This window comes from Pavona decussata, unplaced genomic scaffold (genome assembly GCF_977016875.1).
Source record: "Pavona decussata unplaced genomic scaffold, jaPavDecu1.1 SCAFFOLD_100, whole genome shotgun sequence".
Lineage (NCBI taxonomy): Eukaryota > Metazoa > Cnidaria > Anthozoa > Scleractinia > Agariciidae > Pavona > Pavona decussata.
Genome location: NW_028145515.1, coordinates 1301090 through 1323639, shown reverse-complemented (window position 1 = coordinate 1323639; position 22550 = coordinate 1301090). Strand labels below are relative to the sequence as shown.

The following is a 22550-nucleotide window of genomic DNA, read 5'->3' as shown; positions in this document are numbered from 1 at the left end:
TTTGAAGAAAAACGTCAGTGCCAGATCTTAAAACAGTCCAAATGTTCTAGCTCACAGACGCTCGCCCCTCCATCCTCGGAGACCCAGGGGTGGGGCTAACATTTCACGGGGCAAATCTTGACTGGCGAAGTCAGTTCCCGCTTTTCGCGAGTGAAAAATCTTCGCCTTGTCCCGACTAACTACCTCGGGGTCTCCGAGAATGACGTCTTCTCGGGAACTTGGGAAATGAAAAGCCCCGTGGGGACGAGCCAATAAAGTATGTATGTATGTTTGCTCTCAAACTTGCCTTGTTTTCGGGTCACAAAAATTTCAAGAGATAAGTTAGTTGTAGAAGATGTGTACATGCTTGAAAACTGCATGGAAAATAAGTGATTAACCCTTTCACTCCCATGGGAAATGTCATATTTTTGTAAAACGGCAACTGTGAACCCCTACACCAACTGTAATACACCAATTAAAAGGTTTTATCTGGGGCATTGTATAAATCATTCCAGCTAAGACAAAGGAAGTAACAGAAGAGAATGAAAAGTGTTTAAAACGAGAAAATATAAACCTTAAAATACATCTCACTTCTCGTGTACACTGGGTATAGCCCTAAACTATAGCTTAATTTGCAGATCTCAGCACATAGTTTCTTGTCAAATGGTGACTTGGTCTTAAAAGTGTAAGAGGAAAAAGTTGCAAAAAATGGAGGGGTGGTTAATCATGTCTTATGCAGGAGGGGGGTAAGATTTTATGCTTCCATTGTGCAGATCTCTCCAAGATCTGTTTGGTGTCCAAATTTGATACAAATTGACCCAATATTGGGCACATAATGACTTTTTGTGCCATATGGCACTCTTGGGAGTGAGAGGGTTAATGTGATAAAGGCAAGCCCACACGCACCGTTCATACACTGGAAAGTAGCGGACCAAAGCGCAGTTGTAGACCCCCTGGGAAATAACTGAGAATGGGACTAAAGACAAGGCCGTAAACATCGTTTATTTACTGGGTAGTAACTGACCAGCCCACGGATTAACCGGTTCTACCAGAAAACAAGTGATTCTAATTGGATAAAGACATGGTGGTAATACACTTAGGAAAAAATAATATCCTTGTTTCATCGCATCTCCTGAATGTATGTATTTATTTACCAACGTTCACTTCAAATGTCTCTGTAAAAGCGTGCATCTACCACAAAATAATTGGATCAGTGTCACAACCGATTTCACGGGTGGAATATATACAATACTTTACGGGCCACCAGTTTTCAGAGTACGTTAAGTGCACCGCGTTCTTCCTAACAAAGCCTCTAGGTTTTCACCAAACTTTTGAAACAAAAAAATGAGTCGGTTATTTTGTGGGCATAGGCCCGTACGCTCAGGTAAATTAAGGCATGGGCCCCCAATTAATCACTCAAAAAGTGAGGGGGGGTGATCTATCTCAGAACACTTTGGCAGTAGAAGGTTGAAACTTTGCTTGATACATATATTGACAAGTTGAGTCAATTTGCTGTTTTTTAGTTATGTAAATGTTGTCACGTGACTTTGCACGGTCACAATTTACTAAAAATAATAAAAGCAAAAATAGCAACACTTTTCGTTGTGAGATATTTAACCTGATTGGTACAAGTCAACTTGAAATAAATGCATCTACAAAACTGTGCCTGGAACCTGTTAAATTTTAAAATAATTTTTAAAATACACGGATTTTTCGATTAGTACCCAGTCCCCAAAGGCAATTATCCCCCTACTTTAGGTCTTTGCTAAGAAAAATCTTAAGAAGGCCAAGCACAGAAGTGATGTATTGCACGCCCTTAACATTATTAAAATGATAAATAAATTAAGGACACAAGAAAAAGTGTTGCCATCTTAGAATAACGCTTTTTCAGCCGATGGAATGGCCACAACGGGAAAGGAAACTCCAGCATTCCGTAATAATAACACGCTTTATTGAAAGAACGACAAACGAATACTGCCTCCAAAAGATGCGGCAAAGAAACTGCTAAGCAGCGTAGCAATGAAGTGAGGCGGTGAAGTGAGGCAAAGCGGTTAAAACTAGAACAAAACAAGCAAACAAAACGTTACAAAATGAACTAGCGCAGATACATGGCGCGAAGGAAAAACCGACACTTACATTTGTTGCGGAGCTGGGCAAACCAAAGTAACTGGAAAAAACCGACTCTCCTGAATCATATAGCGGACGAACAAACTTGTAGGTTGACAAACTGCTCTCGCGGTGAAAAGATATACTAACACTAAAACGGCCAAAATTCTATATAAACTGCCAAAACTTGTGAACAAAAATGTGAATAAATAACACTAAATTACGCAACTACAAATACCGCACGCACGAGATATAGACAAGAACATTCCTACACAAAATAACACAATAACCTAAATGACTACGCCTTTAGTTTCTACACCATCTTAGAATAAAGCTTTTTCAGCCGATGGAAGTCACGTGACCTAATTTGCATAAATTAAAAGTACCAAATTGCCGCAAATCAATAGTGTATGTATCTGTCAAAGTTTCATCTGTCTACATCAAAAGCGTTTAGAGATAGACAACCCCCACACTTTTTTAGAACACAATTTTGGGCCCATGCCTTAATTCACGCGAGCGGTCTTAAAATGGCAAGTTCCGTTCTGTTCCGAATTTTCTCACACATTAATAAGAGCCTCTTTATATGACCTCTGTCAACTGGATTGACTCGGTTTAAGAGATCTCGCCTCACTGCTACTTCCTTTGTAAAATGTTCGGTGTGTTCATGAGAAGGCGGGCTATCCCGGTTAAGGAGCTGAAACATTTCTCATACTAATATTCCAGAGCAGTTACCGGACGAAGAAAAAATGTCCTGTTAAAGTCTTGATTTCAGTACTGATAAACAATTCAATACCAAGAACGGCAAATATATGGCAAAACTTAATACAAACTTCTGGCCAGCCGATTGATAAAGAGAAATTTTATGTGCCAATCTGAACAGAGGACCATAAAGAATTAAACATTTTCAAGCGCCACCTTTATGATTTTACTGGCCTCGTGGATATTGCGCTGAGCAAAGGCTTGGGGAAAAGCCTCGACATTTCAATCGCGCGAGTGCATAGGGCGGTCGGTGGTGGTATTGACACAAGATGCACGCGTACAGCGTGGAGGCAGCGTGGTCGAGTGGTTAGGGCGCCGGACTTGAAATCCGGTGGTCCCGGGTTCAAGTCCCGCTCTGACCGCTAGCTGGAGTTGTTTCTCGGTAGCCCCGAGTTCAACTCCTCGGACGCGCTTGTAAATAGCCAGCTGGGATTTTTAACCATGTTATTTACAATTTATATTATTTCTTTACCAGGTTTAATGCTCGGCCCCACTAGCACTTGTGCTATAAACACTGCCGAGGGTAAATAAAGGTTATTATTATTATTATTATTATTATTATTATTATTATTATTATTATTATTATTATTATTATTATTATTATTATTGTTATACAGCTAGGACGACCCATCACGCTGTCATATCGTGCTCTTTCGTCATACTGAGGTATGAATAGCCTTTTCCTTTTCCTTTTTCCTTAAAACATGTGTAAATTCAAAATATCAATCGAAAAGGCCAATCCGTACATCCAATTTTACGATTAGCTTTTGGCAGGAATGATTTTAAATGCTTTTTTTGGGAAAGAAAAAACGGGATTCGGGATAGCGGTGAAAAAATTGCGGGATTCGAGATTCTCGTAAGAAAAGGGAAGGGAATGCGGGGACTCGCCTTCCAGACCCTGTTCATAGGAACGATGTATGTTCGGGCCTGTGGTTGTTTCACATGCTGCCGGATGATTTCGAGAAAAATTCAAAAGAAAGAGAAGGTCAAAGTGAACAATCGCATCTTTTTTACCTCAGTATAACTGAGCTGAAATTTCCCATATGAAATGAGAACAAAATTGGCCCCGCTTAAGCGAAACAGGCCAGCCGGGCTTCTGGAACTCAAATGAAGAGGCCCTAATTCTTTTTGAAAGACAAAAAAATACGTATTATAATAGTTGAAGAGACATTTCAAACCACAAAATAAACTCAAATCAACCAGCAATTATCATACTTTTGTTTATTAAAATAATCTCAAAACAAGTACAGAAACTATTCACGCACATTCTTTTCACAAAAATCACCAGTTCCATTTATTCAAATTTACAGAATTAAAATATTTTAGGGGTTTTAAGATCCTCAAAAATCAATCTACAAACGAATTGACAATATATAATTCTAACTTATAAAGACAAAACCAAAGTCGATACTTTTAAGATAGTGTACAAGAAAAATCAACACAAAAAAGTGCCGTGAATTTAAACTTTTCATTTCCAGAGCTATGAAGTCATGAAATCCTGTTAAGCCGCCGTTACACGTTGAAACTTTTAGCTGAAACTTATGTGCAACGGCGAACGAGACCAGTTTCACGAAGTGGTGTTACACGGTGAAACTCTTGTTCTGCTTTTCGTGAAACTTGTCTCGCAACGAAAGTTCGAAAAAGTTTCACAGAACCGACCATGTTACACGGTGCAACGCCTGCTCAAACTTGTTTCGCAGCGCCGTTGCACAGAAGTTTCAGCTAAAAGTTTCAACGTGTAACGGTGGCTTTAGACTTGTTTGTGTATCCTGGTCAATTCAATTCAATTCAATTTTATTTTTCACACGTACAACGAGATTCAATACAATACATTAAAAACAATAAACATTTATATTACAAAGGAGGATTAAAAAGAATTAGGATGGTAACCTGGCCTTTCGTAGAAACGAGGCTGGAGTTGAATCTGTTACGATACAAACCTTACTGATTTTTATATGAAAATAATGTTATTCTTATGGTAACTAGTTTGCATATACACATGAAAAGGATTGACCTTTCATTGAGACAGTCAACTCCTCGCTTCTACTCAAAGATCAGGCCACTAAGTAACAACTATAAAATGGACTATTGAAGTAACATATTTATCTAATTTAAGCTTAAAGGCTGTTTGAAATAAAATGATAGAATCATACATTTGTGTTTTTGACTATTGTTTATCATCGGGTCGTTTTTCTCTCAAAAGATTTTAAACGGCGCAGTACAATAAAGTCTTTGAAGAAAGCTATATTCAGCTATTACTTACAGTATAAGTAAAAGTGTCTTCGAGCCTTCTACTGAAAAAATTAACTTATTTGCAATGCAAATGCACCCAAGTCTCTTTTAAAACATTACTGGTAAGAACTTCAAAACATAAACTAACACTTGATTAAACCTTAACTTATCAAAATATGAAACAAATAAAAATAGACTTTATTCTCAACAAAATTCCTAATAATTTTAATCTCATTCTACACTAATGATCGTTCAGAAATTTCACAACAATCAGGCTTGTGTCGCTAGTGACATAGTTATAGTCAAAAAAATAACAATTTCAGCTGCCACCAAAGGCCTGCCAGCATCCTTTCTAAATGCCACGTAAGGCTAAAATGAGAACATGCGGGCAAACTTCTCCATATTTAACCAAACTGACATCACTCAAACAATTGCTAACTTCTATTAATTTTATCTGTTCTAGAGTTTTTTTCTCTTTATTTTACAAAGATAATTTCACACCTGAATTAGAGTACAACAGTACCCTTTGCCACTCCCAAGACAACACGAATTCTTCCTTCTTCAGTGGCTGCATATGTAACAGTTTTCATTCAAACATTTGAATGCGGTCGTTATTGAACTCTGACACAACAATTCTACCATTAATTAAATCAGCTACACACGTTGGACTATAAATTTCTCCTTTGTTACTGCGTTCTGTTCCAAACTTGCCAACAAACTTGCCACATGCATTCAATTCAAAAACTTGTATTCTGTCATTATCCCGATCACACACCATCAGGTGTTTGGATTTAGTCACTGCTAAACAACGGGGAGAATTAAACTCCCCATCCCCTCCCCCCTGCTGTCCAAATTTATATTGGTATTTACCCTCGGTACTGAACACTTTAATACAGTGTTCATCTCGGTCTGACACTATGAGATATTCATCACACTGAACACAGTGAACAGGAAGACTAAAAGAACCAGGCCCACCTATCTTTCTTACAAACTCACCAGCTGTTGAAAAGATCTTAATCAGTTTGTTACCGGTATCAGCAACTACAATATTTCCATTGGCATCTAATGATAAACCCCAAGGATTAGAGAGCTGACTATCAAGGCTTCCTTGCCCACCAAACATACCCATGTACCTACCCTGCCCACTGAAAATCTGGATTCTATGGTTATGCTTGTCTGCTATGAAAATATTTCCGTTATTATCAAAGCATATTCCACGAGGGAAGCTAAATTCTCCCAGATTGGAACCATTGCAACCAAAGGATCTTAAGTAATTCCCACCACTGTCAAAGATTTGCACCCTGTGGTTCCAACAGTCAGTTACTGCTATCTCATCCGTGTCACTCACTGCCACCCCCCAAGGACCGTTTAACATTCCTATAGACGAACCTTTCTTTCCAAAAGATAGAACAGGTTTGAACTGTAATGGTTTTACTAACATAGCCTGCGAGCAAGCTCCCTGCTCCGGTGAAAAATAGCGAGAGGCACTCGGCGAAGGAGAGTGTCCAACGCTAGTTTTTCCCCGAGCGGATAGATTCCCGGAGCTGACAGCCTGCTCGCGGGTTTTTACTAGCAAATCATAAGGACTGCCACGAACATGTTCCCCGTTTACCTTAATAATAATTGAATATCTGCCTCTTTCTTTGAGAGAATAGCTGATCTTTATACTGTCCATTCTTGTTATCACTGATTCGCACTTCTGTCCCGCACTCTCGCCCTCGTTGGTCTTGGATCTCCACCGTCACACGGTCACGTTTATTGTAACACTGTCTTCCTTCTACAGTTTTTGTTGTCAAAGTGAATTGCGTTTCACGTCCAGCAAATGTTTCATTCAGTCCTTTGCCTTCAGCTATTGATTGACTTGCTTTCGTTTGACGCAGTATCTTTAAGATACCAATTTCTTCGCTTTTAACAGTGTCTAACAAGTTTTGATTTTGTACGAAAACGAAAACTGGAAGACTTCCAGGGTCATGGACAACTGGCTCGTCTTGAACATGAATTCCCTCAAAGATTGTTTCTGGTGAGGTATTTAGTCCCACAACCTCAATGTTGTTTCTTCGCATTAACAGTTTGTCAGCTTTTTCTAGCGATGATTCAATCAGCTTTATTTCATTCTCGATCTTGTTCTTTTGTGTTGTTAAACTTTCAAGCAACTTCTTTGTCTGGCTTTTCACCGCTGCGAAAATATTTTGTTTCCTTGCTTCAATGATCGCGAATAAGTCATCTGCAAATTTCTGGACATTTCTTTTCAGGTCTTTGCCTTGTTGTATCAGTTTAGCATAATCTTCGTCGAGTTGCTTAACAGCGTTCTTCTTTGCTAGTAAGATCTGTCTCTGTGTTTCCGCAATATTCTTCATTTCAGTCTTTCGTCTTTCAGCTTCGTCTTCTATGTGCTTTAACGTATGACTAGAATGTTTTAGAATTACACACGCTTGGCAGACGGCCAGTTTACAATTCTCGCAGAAGAACTCAAGCTCTTTTCTCTCGTGCCGTGGTTCTGAACAAAACGCGGGCCGCTTGAGTACATCCTCGTAGTCTTTGTCTTGGAACTCTTTCACCGCCAGAACGCGGTGATCTCTGTTTGTTCGCATCATGTTGTGTCCAATTAGGCACTGTTGACAATAAAACATGCAACACTGGAAACAGTACGAAGCCTCAGAGCTTTTCTTGTCGCAGTTTCCACACGTGACTTGGGTTGTGTTGCATTCTTTAATGGCCAGGACATCAATCATGCCGTTCAGATAAAAGCTGGTCGGAAGATCCTTGAGATCACCGCTTGCAGGCACTCTGCAAAGGGTTTGGCACTTGGGGCATTTGACTGCGTTTCCACCGCCGCTTGTCTCATACCAATGATTTAAACACTCGAAACAGAAACTGTGCAGACAGGATAGCTGTTTGGGATCCGTAAATATGCCTGAACACACAGGACAAGACACTTCTTCGCGAAGATTATAAAACAGCGTTCGGATATCCATGTTGTCTTCAACGAGCAAGGGAGGGTATCGATCAAACACAATTAAGTCTTATTTATGAGACTTTCTATTTTCAGCTTTTCTCGGAATTAGAGAGCAACGAGCCAATCATAGAACGCTGATCTGAGAGGTTTTTTATCCTTCTTGGTCTGTGATTTCTAGGAATCTGCCCCTGGCGAGCCCAGTTTTAATAACATGCCAATCTTGAAAACGACAACGATTGTTTTCTCAGAAACTTAAATCAGCTTAGATTCGAACTTAACCAATCACAAAACTTAAGTTTAGGAGTGTGTTAATGTGACTGTCTTTGACAAGTTTAACATCTGTGACTGTGAAAAACATGTCAGAATTGTTCGAATCAGGTGATTTCTTAGTAGAATAACGCGATGTCTAGGGTGTGTCACGCGATCAGTCTCCTGGCGCGTTACAGCTTTTTTGGGTTTGCTAAATTGCTTAATATACACTGAATTTTTCGTGCCAAGATTGTATTCAGGATTAGTAGGTCAATCTCTTGGAGATTTTTTGACATACACAACTACGAAACAGTTTTAACGTATTCAGTTAAATACCTGGACAAAGTCAAGCAATTGGTGATGAGAGATACGCGTCAGGTGATACTTCTTTTGTTCGAAACAGGTGACTTGTTTAAGTCACGCGATAGAACAGTTAAGTCACGCCCATTCTCAGTTATGTCAAGCGATCTGTATCACTTCACGCGATTCAGTGTTTTCGATCGGTTTACCGAAGTAAATTAATTAGTCGTCGTTTTTCTAGTCGATAAACAACTCGCTAAACATTTAGTGCCGCAATCCCAAGTAGTATAAAAAACCTGAATTTCTAAAAGGTGGCTGCATAAATCGAATGTGGTTTAGCGTTGTGTGCACTCTTATCGACAACGATATTCGTCATCGCAGTGGTCAAAATGTTCCACAACAAATTTTGACCACTGTCAAAGAAAATTTTTACAGTAACTGTCAAAATTTCCGCGCGCTTATTGACGCAAGCAACGTTGTCTAGACTCTTATCGACAACGGAAAATTAGCCAATCAGATTGCGAGATTAGAAACAATTGTGGGAAAAAAAATTTTCGAAGGAAAGTAAAAACGAATAAACTACAATGAAGGGGAATAGAAGCGGTCTTGCTCTTTTAGTCAATTGGAGTTTTCAAATAGGGATAAGAAAAGCAAATGAATTTATAAAACGCGTGATTCATTGTTGTTGCTAAGACGTAACAATAAACAAGCAAAGCTCTAAACTGTGACTTTGTTTATCAAAGTTTAAAAATCGACGCAGACACTATCGACTCGTTTGACAAACATGTTTTAACATATTTCTACAGATAAAAAATTTTCTATTCAGTTACTAGTAAGACAATGCCTGAATCAGTTGGCAACCAATTGATTATACAAACATGGACTATTGGCTCACCGTAAAAACTGATTGACTTGCACACTCAGTCTACTCCGTTAATTATGAACGCAAATTCTCAGCTTGCCAAAAACACGCAATTTTCTAGCCCCTAAAGGAACATTAATATTTCAACTCCTGATGCAAAATTGTGGTTTACCTTGACTAGGGCAAACTCACTCATTCCTAACCGCACTTTCCTTCATGAATTCACCACACTTGACGGTGACTCACAAAACAGCTTCTTCGAAACTCGCAAAATTAGACAAGTAAGGGCTAAAGTCAAAAGGTTCACGCTATTTTACGTAAAACGTGAAACGTGAAATGGCAAGGAGGGGGGGGGGAGGACGTTTGCTCTTGCGTTGTTGACTTACCATGACGCATTGCCACGAGTTTGCTCTAATAGACCATATTCGTATTCTCCGTATTGAACTGGATCGAGCTTGCAATGGAGGCTCTTGCGGGCGAATATATTAGAAACGTATTTGCATGTGAAAAGATTTCCCCGCATAAGCCTCGTGTGCAAGCTAGTTCCAGTTCAATACCGAGAATACGAATACGGTCTATTATGGCAAGTATAAATATATCAGTAACCAATGAGCAAGTGTTCTTGTTTGTTTCGTGCGAACGGAGAACATGTGAGTTGCGAGCCGGCGAGCGAAGGGAGCCTGGCGCAAGGGAAAATCTTTCCCTCTCACGGCTGCGCCGCCCGCCCGAAACAAGCAAGAACGTCGGCTCCCTGCTTACAGGCGAAAATATCAGTCTGGAAATAACAAAATGGTGTTTTTTTTACCTATGCTCCTTCATTGACACTGACAACTGGAAGCCGGAAAACATGCAAGAACGTCGGCTCCCTGCTATTTTTTTACCGGAGCAAGCTTTGTTGCCCCTGAGTCGGCTCCGAGGATGGAGGAGCGAGCGTCTGTGAGCTAGAATATTAGGACTGTTTTAAGATCTGGTGCCGCTATTTTTCTTCCTAAAGTTTTCAAGAGCTTTTAACGTTTAAATACTTGGATTTAAAAGCTCTTCTGTGACGATTAAAAGAGCCACTTCTGGACGCAGGATAACTGAAAAGCACATTTTACCCCCTACCCCACCCTTCTCCTCCACCACCAAGCAACAAGTTCAGAATCCGGTAACAAGGGTGAGAAAACCTTTGTTACCCCTTCGAGAGTGCGTGATCACAACGCATTTATACCACGAGTTTGCTGTAAATGATCAAACAATTATAAATATCGAAAGCCATCACCCACACGCCGTAATTCGTTTCGCACGAACGGCAAAGGCGTGAGTTACGAGCCGGCAAGCGAAGGGAATCGGGCCTGGTTTGCTTGAGGAAAGAAAGAGCCTTTTCCTTGCGCTGATTCGCCGCCCACCCGAAACTAACAAGATCGCATATTAAACGTTGTCAAAGATGAAGAAATCGGGTTTTTCGAAACTTTGGAGTACAAACCTGTTTTAACTTTTTCAAAAGGAGGTTCAGTCGTTGGAATTTTTCAGCGTCCTTGAGGGGTGGTAGTGAGTGACACGGATGAGATACTGCACGCGGTAACTGGCTGTTAGCCTGTTCCAGGCTCCTAGAGAGACGTGCGAAGGAAAGGGCGAGGGGACGAAAACGAGGGGGGCTGGGCCCCCCTCGTTTTCATCCCCTCACCCTCTCCTTCGCTGGTCTCTCTAGGAGCCTCGAAGAGGCTACTGGCTGTTGGAACAGCAGGGTGCAAATCTTTGACAGTAGCGGAAATTACTTAAGATCCTTCGTTCAAAAGGGGGAGAAAGCAACGCAAATTTACTTATCCTTATGGAATAACCTTCCAGAGGAATAAGAACATTTTTGTAGCAGATGGTGCTAACCATCTCGTGCAGATTTTAAACAGGGAGGGCAGTTTCTTGTACATGTTTGGTTGGAAAGGAAAACGCGACAGTCAGCTCTATAATCAGTGCGGTTTGTCTGTAGATAATAATGGAAATATTAGGGAATGTAAATATATGAAACATGTATATATTTCAGTTGCGTGCTAACTGCCAGGATCTTTCTTCTATAATCACTGCATAATTAATTGACTCATAGCATAAATTTAAGTGATCTCTTCGCATTCCCCCGTGATCGCGCATGCTGGTTGTGGTGGTAATGCTTTGCGCTCCTGGTGTATAAATTTGATCACTTAACCTATAAACGTGGTCACTCCATCGGTATTCCAGGATTGCGATCCACCTATCTCCCCTGGTGGCGGTTGACAAACTAAGATTGATTATATCCTCGTTGCATGCCTATTGCTTCATAAGTCGCGGACTTCCCATAACTTAACCCGATGCGATGATGTAATGAGTATGCAGTGAGGATATAGTACAAGTGCATAAAGAAATAGTGTGGTTCTATTTCGTGAAAAAGTCATTATAATAATTTGTCTTCGAGCAGATTTCAATTAAGTGTCGAAGGTAATTTTGCGTTGGCTTTGCTTCAATCTGTGATTGGCCTGCAAAGCACGCACCACGCTCTCAAACAAAGATAAACAAAACCAAAACCAATTGTGCCTCGCTCCCACGCGTTTTCCTGCGCTTGGCGTCGGTTGCATGTATTTGCTTCGATTTCTGATTGGTTCATTGCGTTGTTTGCGTCTGTTTTGATTGGCCAGAGTAATTACTTTGGTTTGGGTTTCACGACACTCAAATGAAAACCGCCGTAAAATAAAATAAGGGGTTCAGTATTGATTTTGAAGACCAGTACAACCGTCACATAGTTGTGCGCGAGGAAGGGGGAGGGAAAAATTCTGTACAAAGTTCCTATTCCATCGTTTAACATCTCAGAATGATATTGAAACTGTTACAAATGTCCATAGTGTATGACATGCTGGAAAAATTATTGGGGTACTTGTTTTCAACAATTAACTCTACTTATATAGCAATTATGCAACGTATACAACAAATGAATTAGGTTCGACTCCTGATAGGAGCACTCAGATTTCCTTTTTCCGAGTATGCCTGCGTCATTCATTGAATAACACATAATAATATAATAATAATAATAATAATAATAATAATAATAATAATAATAATAATAATAATAATAATATTTATCCAGGGAGCCCACTCGCCTTGGCGGTTTTCAGTGGGGCCTTGCAAATTAAAAATGAAATAAAAAATAAAATTACCTAAAAATTATTTCACAAGATCAAACGAATTTAAAAATGGCTAAAAAATCATCATTTACAAACTTTGAAGCTTTGCCTTAAAAAGGGACAATGATTTGATGTTTTTAAAGTCATTGTCTAAGCTGTTCCAGTCCTTAGAGGCTTGATAAATATAAGTTTGCTTGCCCCAATTGGTACGCACGCGAGGAAGGTGTAAATCATTACTTCTACGAGTTAGATAAGAATGAACACTACTATTGCGTCTGACGTCAAATTTAAAATCAATTTCCCCCAACAGATATTTTTGGATCATAATACAGCGATGGAAGTGTCGTCTCTTTAAGAGGGGCTTCAGGTCCAGACGATCTACTGCCTCGGTTGATGAACTTCTTGGTTGTAAATTAAGCAGGACCTTGGCTGCCTTGTTTTGAAGAACTTGCTGCTGACCCATAAGCGTGTTGTTATTTTTATCACCCCTGACACTGTATCTCCATAGTCAAATAATGGGATGATTAAGCAATTGTATAGTGTTAGCTTAGTATGTAGAGGCAGAAGATCATTTTTATTATTCACCAGACTTCAAAAATTCTATCACATTTATTACCGTTGCGCATATGCCACACGTTGACATTCCAATCCTAGCAGTATGCAGGATGTTTATACTATGTCCCTACGAGTCTCCTGTAGCTCAGTGGTAGAACATCCGAACTAGCAATCGGAAGTTCTTAGGTTCGACTCCTGATAGGAGCACTCGAAGTATTGCAGAGTATTTTTCGACTATTGCTGCGTCATTCATTGAATAATACATCATTTTCATTTACTTATATGTATAAGAAAAAAGGAAGAAATACTTACATAGTTCTCAGGTAGACCGGGCAAGCACGAAATAGCCTGTATTCGCATAGAAACGGCAACCAGCAACCGGCAAACGCGAAATACGGCGAAAATATCGTGGTCACGTGATCATTTTTGCCGTACGATGATAAATCTCTCCTGCGCAACAGAAGCTAATTAATTTTGAGACAGCGGTTAAATAATATGAATAACTAAGAGAAACTACAAGGGCTCTGGGGACGAAAATTCCGCGCGCTTGGCTACGGTTTCCCCGGAGTCACGCCGAGTACAATGTGATGTACCCTTATCCTACGCCCAGAAGGGCTCTTTTTATCTTTACAAAAAGCTTAGGGTAATTCTAAAGTTTACAATTTTAAACTAGCCGAAACAGTAAAAGTTAAATCCAAGTATTAGAACGTGGAGATAAAAACTCTTGGAAATATTTTGAAGAAAAACGTCAGTGCCAGATCTTATAACAGTCCAAATGTTCTAGCTCACAGACGCTCGTCCCTCCATCCTAGGAGATCCAGGGGTGGGGCTTACATTTCACGAGGCAAATCTTGACTGGCGAAGTTTCCCGCTTTTCGAGAGTGATCGAAATCTTCGCCTTGTCCCGACTATCTACCCCAGGGTCTCCGAAGATGACATCTTCTCGGAAACTCGGGAAATGTTTGCTCTCAAACTTGCATTGTTTTCAGGTCACAAGAACTACACGAGATAAGTAAGATGTAGAAGATGTGTACATGCTTGAAAACTGCGTGGAAAATAAGTGATTAATGTAATAAAGGCAAGCCCACACGCACCATTCATACACTGGAAAGTAGCGGACCAAACTGCAATTTAAGACACCTGGGAAATAAGGGAAAATGGGACTAAAGACAACGCCGCAAACGTCGTTTATTCACTGGAAAGTAACTGACCAGCCCACGAATAGCGTTTATCTTTACTCTTCTATCGTTAGCCTTCATCCATACGGGAACAGTTCGTAACGAATAAGACTCGGTGAGCGTTTCGGTATTACAGCTGGTCAGGGTCAATGCGGGCGCCCCCTCCCGTGGAGCTACTGGGCGTCTCCCATCGTCAACATAGGGCAACGTAGTGATCGGTCCGGTTTCTGCTAACACTTCACTTCCATGAAGAAGGCGGTGATGATTTCGAGAGCAACCAACGATTCCACGTATGCGGGCCTTTGTACAGTCTTTCCCCCTATGATCAGAGGCTAGGCAACGAAAACACAGCTTTCTTTCTTTAGCGATCTGCCAACGGTCATAGAACTGCTTACACAACCACACACCGTGATCAAAACTACAACAGAGAGAAGAGGGAGGCCTCGTGTTCCTTGGATCATTTCCCGTCGCAGTGGTATGAAAATTTCTTATCCTGCTCTGATCCTGGTCCTTTGGTTCTCTCGGTCTTGTGTCTTGGTCTTGTGTACTCGACTGGTTTCGATTCGATCACGTTCGCCATTTCCGCCGCTACTACTCGGAATCTGACCTCGTCTTTCAGCCAGTCTCTGACAGCTATACGACTGATTTTTCTCTTGCGCGTTCGTTTAACCAGCGGCTGTAATTCTCTAGCTGACGTTCAGGCAACTTCTTTAGCGGCAAGCTAAGAAGGGTTCCATCTTCTAGCTCTCCGTCTCTTCCTTCCGCCTGTAATTTTACCACCGTAATTCTAACAAGGTCGGCAAACCTCTCCAGGGTGTGAATATCGTTACTTCTTATAAATGGCATCTGTTCTAGTTTATCCATGTAGGCTCGCAGAAGCCGTCGCACATCACCATACTTCGTGTTTAATATCTCTTTGGCCTCCTCGTATTCGGGAGCGGTGACTCCGAGAACGCGGATGGCTTCCGAGGCGTTCCCTGTGAGGCATTGTCGGAGCCTTGCCATTTTCAAATTTGCTGGCTCCGGTTGACTCGTCCACTAGACTTCTGAAGAGGGCCCAGAAATCTTCAAATTTTCGTTTGTCACCATTGAACGTAGGGATCTTTAACGGCTTCAAAAGTAGGTTTCGGTCGTCGTGATTGCCATGACTCGCGTTTTGCTGATACTGTCGGAATGGTTGCTAGCAGCGATCCGACGCGTTCTCGCTTGATGGCCTGTTTATGTTCACCGTTTTGTCCGCGAGGACTTTTATCGCATCTTGTCCTGCCTCAATTGTTTTTTGTACTTCTTTTTCGATTGTTTCGAACTATTCAAAAGCATTTTTTTGGCCCAGAATCGTCTCTCACTTCGACATAGAACGCGGACAGTTCCTCTAAATTTGCATTTTCTAGGGCTGCCCACAGCTGCTCAATCGCACTTTCGATGACGGTTACTTCGGATTCCTTTACGCATAGCCTTTCCAGCACGTGTCGCAGTTTCGTAATTTTCGTTTTTGCGGTACGTTTTCGACTCTTTAATTGTATCAAGAGAATGTCCATTTCCTTCTTTTTGTCGACTCCACTCAGTTTAGTTTCTTCGTTTTTCTCGGTAAATTCGGTAATATCGGTATCATCGGTATCGGATGCCATAACGCACAACTCAAAACTCAATTCACAAACGAAACCTCAAAACAAACACTAGTTCCTACCTTTCTCCCGTCGTGGTTGCCAGAAAATGTTCTCAAGCCGTTGTGGAAAACTCTTCCTAAAAAAGGATGATAATCGGCTAAAAAACCCTCAAAACGAAACCAGCTGGCACTAAACTCTACGAAAAAAATCTCCCAAAAAACGTCTCAACTCAAAACCTCATGCATACGCGATGATAGTACGCGTAACTTACTTACGAAAATCTAAATGCTTACGATAACTCAAATGTCTCTATGCGTGCGCGCGCTTTATTCGCACGCACGCCAGTTCGTTCTCTGTTTTCTTAACAAGCCTCTTTATATGATCTGTGTTAAGTGGATTGGCTCGGTTTAAGAGGTCTCGCTTCACTGCTACTTCCTCTGTAAATTTTCGGTGCGTTAATGAGAAGGCGGGCTATCCCGGTTACCGAGCTGAAAATTTTCTCATATCAATTCAATGCTCCAGTGCATGGCAAAACTTGATTTATAACATAGCGCGCGTGCATCCTAATCTAATTTATATTGGCGTCATCATGGTAAATTTCTCAACATGCATCCATCCGATGACGTGTGCAAGTCAGATGGGGGAAGCGAGTGCGCGCTGTTATAAAAAACTTTTTACGGAGAGACAACACCATAAAAATGTATATTTATAAGAGCTTGTCGAAGTTTAATGAAACGTTAAGATTAAACCGATGTGAGAAACCACTTTCACCATTTTTTTGTACAGAGAATGTTGTAATCACTAAGGAACAAAACCAGTTTTCCAGAAATCATTTACTTTATTTTCACTATGTTACAAAATAATTGGTTCATGCTTTTAGCTGTGCGTATATCGAGTTATTGATGCACTTGGGGAGATTAGAGAGCACTCAAGAAGCTAGAGTTGCTGTAGGCTACGCCTCGAGCATTTCTTACGTTTCTCTCGTGCTCTCCAAACTTTCTCGATATACGCACGCTAAGCATGAACAATATATAATTCTAACTTATGGGAGAATGTACAACAAAACTCAGCATAAAATATGCCGTGAATTTCAACTTATTTTCATTCCCAGAGCTATGAACTGAGTCATAAAATCCTGGTAGACTTGTTTGTGTATACTGGTAACCTGGCCCTTCATAGAAACGAGGCTGGAGTTGACACTGTCGCGATTCAAACCTTACTGATTTTTATATGAAAATAATTCTATTCTTATGGTAACTGGTTTGCATATACACATGAAAAGCACTGAGGTTTTGTCGAGGCAAAGTCAATTCCTTTCTTCTACTCAAAGATCAGGTCACTAAGGAAACAACTCTAAAATGGACAATTGATGTAACATTTTTATCTAATTTAAGCTTAAAGACCTTTAGAAATAAAAAGATTGAATCATACATTTGTTTTTTTGTTTGACTATTGTTAATCATCGGGTCGTTTTTCTCTCAAAAGGTTTCAACGCAGTACAATGAAAAAAGTTATATTCAGCTATTACTTGCAGTATGAGTAAAGGTGTCCTCTAGCCTTCTACTAAAAACAGCCGTAACTTTATTTGCAATGCAAATGCACCCAAGTCTCTTTTAAAACATTACTGTTAAGAAGTTCAAAACTAAATTAAGAACAGTAATTACTACGTTACTTATCACAATATGGTGAAATGTATGAAAATTGAGTTCATTCTCAAAAAAGTTCTTCATGATTTTAATTCCATTAAACAGCTATCAGATCATTCAAATGTCACTCAGTCAGGTTTCTGTTCTCAATAATACAATTATAGTTAACGAATCCCAATTAATTTAGACACTCAAAGCCTGTAAACCTTCCTTTTTTCAACACCATGCAAGGCTATACAATATTGTAATAGTCGGCAAAACCCAGTATAGGCTTTTTGGCCAATTCATCACACAATTTGTGTTTTATTCGTTCATTTATATATTTAGTTTTTGCCTGTCTCTTTGGTTTTCTTATTTTCTTCTCTTTTTGAAACTAAGTTACAATCCTAAATTGGCAGTACAACAGTAGAAAAAGAAAAAACAAAAAATATATATAACCGTCTCTCCGACAACACGGCCTCAGATGACCTCAGATGACAGTTTTCATTCAAACATTTGAATGCAATTGTTAGAGGAATCTGACACAACAACTCTACCATTAGTTAAAAAAGCTAAAGACATTAGAGCTTTAAACTCCTCGAAGTTACTGCCTTTTGTTCCAAACTTGCCAACAAACTTGCCATTCAATTCAAATACTTGAATTCTATCATCACCATAATCACACACCATCAGGTGTTTGGATTTAGTCACTGCCATACAACGGGGCCAGTTTAACTCACCATCCCCTCCCCCTTGGCGTCCAAATTTATATTGGTATTTACCCTCGGTACTGAACACTTTAATACAGTGTTCATATCTGTCTGTCACTATGAGATATTCATCACACTGAACACAGTGAACAGGAAAACTGAAAGAGCCAGGCTCACCTATCTTCCTTAGAAACTTACCATCGGCTGAAAAAATCTTAATCAGTCTGTCAGCTGCATCAGCAACAATAATATTACCTTTCGCATCCAATGACAAACCCCAAGGTTCAGTGAGTTGACTATCAGGGCTTCCTTCAACACCAAACATACCCATGTACTTACCATCCCCATTGAAAATCTGGATTCTATGGTTACCACTGTCTGCTACGAAAATATTTCTGTTATTATCAAAGCATATTCCATGTGGGAACCTAAATTCTCCCTGTTCACTACCACTACGACCGAAGGATCTTAAGTAAACCCCGCCACTGTCATAGATTTGCACCCTGTGGTTCCCTAAATCAGTTACTGCTATCTCATCCGTGTCACTCACTGCCACCCCCCAAGGAAGCTTAAACATTCCTGGAGACGAACCTCTCGTTCCAAAAGATAAAACAGGTTTGAACTGAAATGGCTCGCGGGCTTTTACTAGCAAATCATAAGGACTGCCACGAACATGTTCCCCATTTACCTTAATAATAATTGAATATCTGCCTTGTTCTTTGAGAGAATAGCTGATCTTATACTGTCCATTCTTGTCATCACTGATTCGCACTTCTGTCCCGCAGTCTAGCCCTCGTTCGTCTCGGATCTCCACCGTCACACGGTCACGTTTATTGTAACACTGTCTTCCCTCTGCGGTTTTTGTTGTCAAAGTGAATTCCGTTTCCAGTTGAGCAAATGTTTCATTCAGTCCTTCGCCTTCAGCGATTGATTGGCTTCCTTTCGTTTGTTGCAGTATCTCCAAGATACCAATTTCTTCGTTGGTGACAGTGTCTAACAGCTTTTGATTTTGCACGAAAACTAAAACTGGAAGAGTTCCAAGGTCATGGACAACTGGTTCGTCTTGAACAATTCCTTCAAAGATTGTTTCTGGTGAAGTATTTATTCCAACAACCTCAATGTTGTTACTTCGCATTAACAGTTTGTCAGCTTTTTCTAGCGATGATTCAATTAGTTTTATTTCATTCTCGATCTTGTTCTTTTGTGTTGTTAGACTTTCAAACAACTTTTTTGTCTGGCTTTCCACCGCTGCGAAAATATTTTGTTTCCTTGATTCAATGACCGCGAATAAGTCATCCGCAAATTTCTGAACATTTCTTTTCAGGTCTTCGCCTTGTTCTATCAGTTTAGCTTTATGTTCATCGAGTTGCTTAACTGTGTTCTTCTTTGCTAGTAAGTTCTGTCCCTGTGTTTCCATAATATTCTTCATTTCAGTCTTTCGTCTTTCAGCTTCGTCTTCTATGTGCTTTAAAGCGTGACCAGAATGCTGCAGAGTTACACACGCTTGGCAGACGGCCAGTTTACAATTCTCGCAGAAGAACCTTACCTCTTCTTTCTCGTGTCGTGGTTCTGAACAAAACGCGGGTCGCTTGAGTACATCCTCGTAGTCCGTGTCTTGAAACTCTTTCACCGCCAGAACGCGGTGATCTTTGAACAATCGTATCATGTTGTGTCCAATTAGGCACTGTTCACAATAAAATATGCAACACTGGAAACAGTACGAAGCTTCAGAGCTTTTCTTGTCGCAGTTTCCACACGTCACTTGAGTTGTGTTGCATTCTTTAATGGCCAGGACATCAATCATGCCGTTCAGATAAAAGCTGGTCGGAAGATCCTTGAGATCGCCGCTTTCAGGCACTCTGCACAGGGTTTGGCATTTGGGACATTTGACCGCGTTTCCACCGCCGCTTGTCTCATACCAATGACTTAAACACTCGAAACAGACACTGTGCAGACAGGATAGCTGTTTGGGATCCGTAAATATGCCTGAACACACTGGACAAGACACTTCTTCGCGAAGATTATTAAGCAGGGTTCGGATATCCATGTTGTCTTCAACGAACAATCGAGAAATTCGATCAAACACAGTGGAATCTTGTTTATGCGACTTCCTCTTTTCAGCTTTTCTCAGGATAAGGGAGCAACAAGACAATCATAGAACGCTGATCTGAGAAGTTGTTTTTCCTTCTTGGTTTGTGATTTTTAGGAATCCGCCACTGGGCAGCCCAGTTTTAGTAACATGTTAATCTTGAAAACGACAGCGATTGTTTTCTCACAAAAGTATTCGAACTTAACCAATCACAAAACGTTAGTTTAAGAGTGTGTTAATGAGACTGTTTTTGACAAGTTTAATATTGGTAAGTGCGAAAAAATGTACGAATGTGATATTTGATATTTTCCCATTAGATTTAAGCGATGTGTAGAATATGTCACGCGATAAGTCTCATTGCGCGGTTCAGCGCGCGTTATAGGTAATATAAATAACTGATATATACACTGTATTTTCAGCACCAAAATTGTAATCAGGAAAAGTAGATTTTCGACATACGCAGCTACGAAGCAGTTTAAACGTATTCACTTAAATACTTGAACAAAGTCAAGCATGCAATTGTTGCTAAGAGATGAAAACAGACAAACCAACCAACAAATTGAACGCATCGCTAATTTTCTCTGTTCGCACTCTCAAAATTTATGCAGACACTCAGTCAAGGCGGTTTGCACATGTAATTGACTGTGACATAGTGTCTTAAAGGTGTTGAAATATTTCAATTTTACTCTCCGTTTGTACAATTGTAGACAGATTAAGAAATTGATGCAATGCACGCATGTTATGAACTTGGGAAGCTATTTTGCAATCTTGCCTGTAGCAGTATGCGCGCTGTTCATTAAAGTTTCGCTCTACTGGTTAAAATAACACGTCGACACTATGCCTCCTTTGAAAGACAACAAAAAGTTGTTTTTGTTTTACAGTCATTCAAGGATATCAAATAAAGGTCACTGGAAACGAATTGACATACCAGCGAGAAGATTGGAAAGCTGCAACATTTGGATATCCATGTTGACTTCATAGAAAATGACCTAAGGCCCTCGCTTAGTAAACGTTGACGTGAATGATAAGGTATGGAAATGCCAATTTTCGTGCGGTTAATGGCTAACTACAAACAGAATTACCCGTAAACGCTCTTTTAAGCAACAGAAGCCAAAAAAACTAAAGGCTTTGCTGCGCTTGAGAGTGGCTTGGTAAGAACGGGAAGGTGGCAAAGAATTTCAAAACAATTTCTTGAAAATAATCATTTAAATCATGTTTTCTTCTTTTTTTGTACAGAAAAGTTATCTTTGGTCACCACTATTTGACAAGTTACCTTGCATTTTGAGGAGTACGTGTCAGGTGATACTTCTTTTGCTCTAGACACGCGATTTGTTTCAATCACGCAATTGGACAGTTAAGTCACGCCAATTTCCAGTTATGTCACTCGATTCAGTGTTTTTGATCGGTTAACCGAAATAAATTAATTAGTTGTCGTTTTTCTAACCGATAAACAACTCGCTAAACATTTAGTGCCGCAATCCCAAGTAGCATAAACGATGTGACTTTCTAAAAGACGGCTGCGTAAGAATTTTCGAAGGAAAGTAAAGGCTTGATCAAAGAATATTCAACTCCAATGAAGGAGAGTAGTAGCGGTCTTGTTCTTTTAAACAATTAGAGTTTTCAAATAGGGATGAGAATGGCAAATGAATTTATGAAACGCGTGATTCGTTGTTGTTGCTGAGACTTATAGAGACAATAAACAAGCAAAGCTCTAAACTGTGTCTTTGTTTATTCAAAGTTTAAAAATCGACGTAGACACTATTTACTTAACATACTTTTACAGATACGGAGTTTTCTATTCAGATACTAGCAAGGAAGACAATGTCTGAATCAGTTGGCAACCAGTTGATTATACAAACATGGACCATTGGCTCATTGTAAAAAAAACTGACTGACTTCTATCATCCAGTCTAATCCGCTAATTATGAACACGAATTCTCAGCTTGCCAAAAACACGCAATTTTCTAGCCCCTAAAGGAACATTAATGTATTCAACTCCTGATACAAAATTGTGGTTCAGCTTGACAGTATGGAAATTTGTAACAGTTTTGATATCATTCTGAGATGTTAAACGATGGAATAGCAACTTTGTACAGATTGTTACCCTCCCCCTCCTTCGCGCAAAACTATTTAACAGGCAAACTGGTCTTCAAAATCAATACCGAACCTCTAATTTTAGGGCGGTTTTTCTTTGAGTGCCGTAAAACCCAAACAA

The 22550-nt window shown here is 40.1% G+C and overlaps 2 protein-coding genes and 1 pseudogene across 4 annotated transcripts in view; all 3 read right to left on the bottom strand.

Annotated features, from left to right (window-relative positions):
* Positions 1 to 22550, bottom strand: part of LOC146472238 (E3 ubiquitin-protein ligase TRIM45-like) — a 212711-nt gene that overhangs the window by 181826 nt on the left and 8335 nt on the right. The gene's annotated exons all lie outside the window — the stretch shown is intronic.
* Positions 4601 to 8076, bottom strand: LOC146472240 (E3 ubiquitin-protein ligase TRIM45-like; annotated as a pseudogene).
* Positions 16642 to 21507, bottom strand: LOC146472239 (E3 ubiquitin-protein ligase TRIM45-like). Its single transcript, XM_085119653.1, has one exon. The coding sequence runs from the start codon at positions 20291 to 20293 to the stop codon at positions 18041 to 18043; it is 2253 nt and encodes a 750-aa protein (XP_084975779.1). The 5' UTR covers positions 20294 to 21507; the 3' UTR covers positions 16642 to 18040.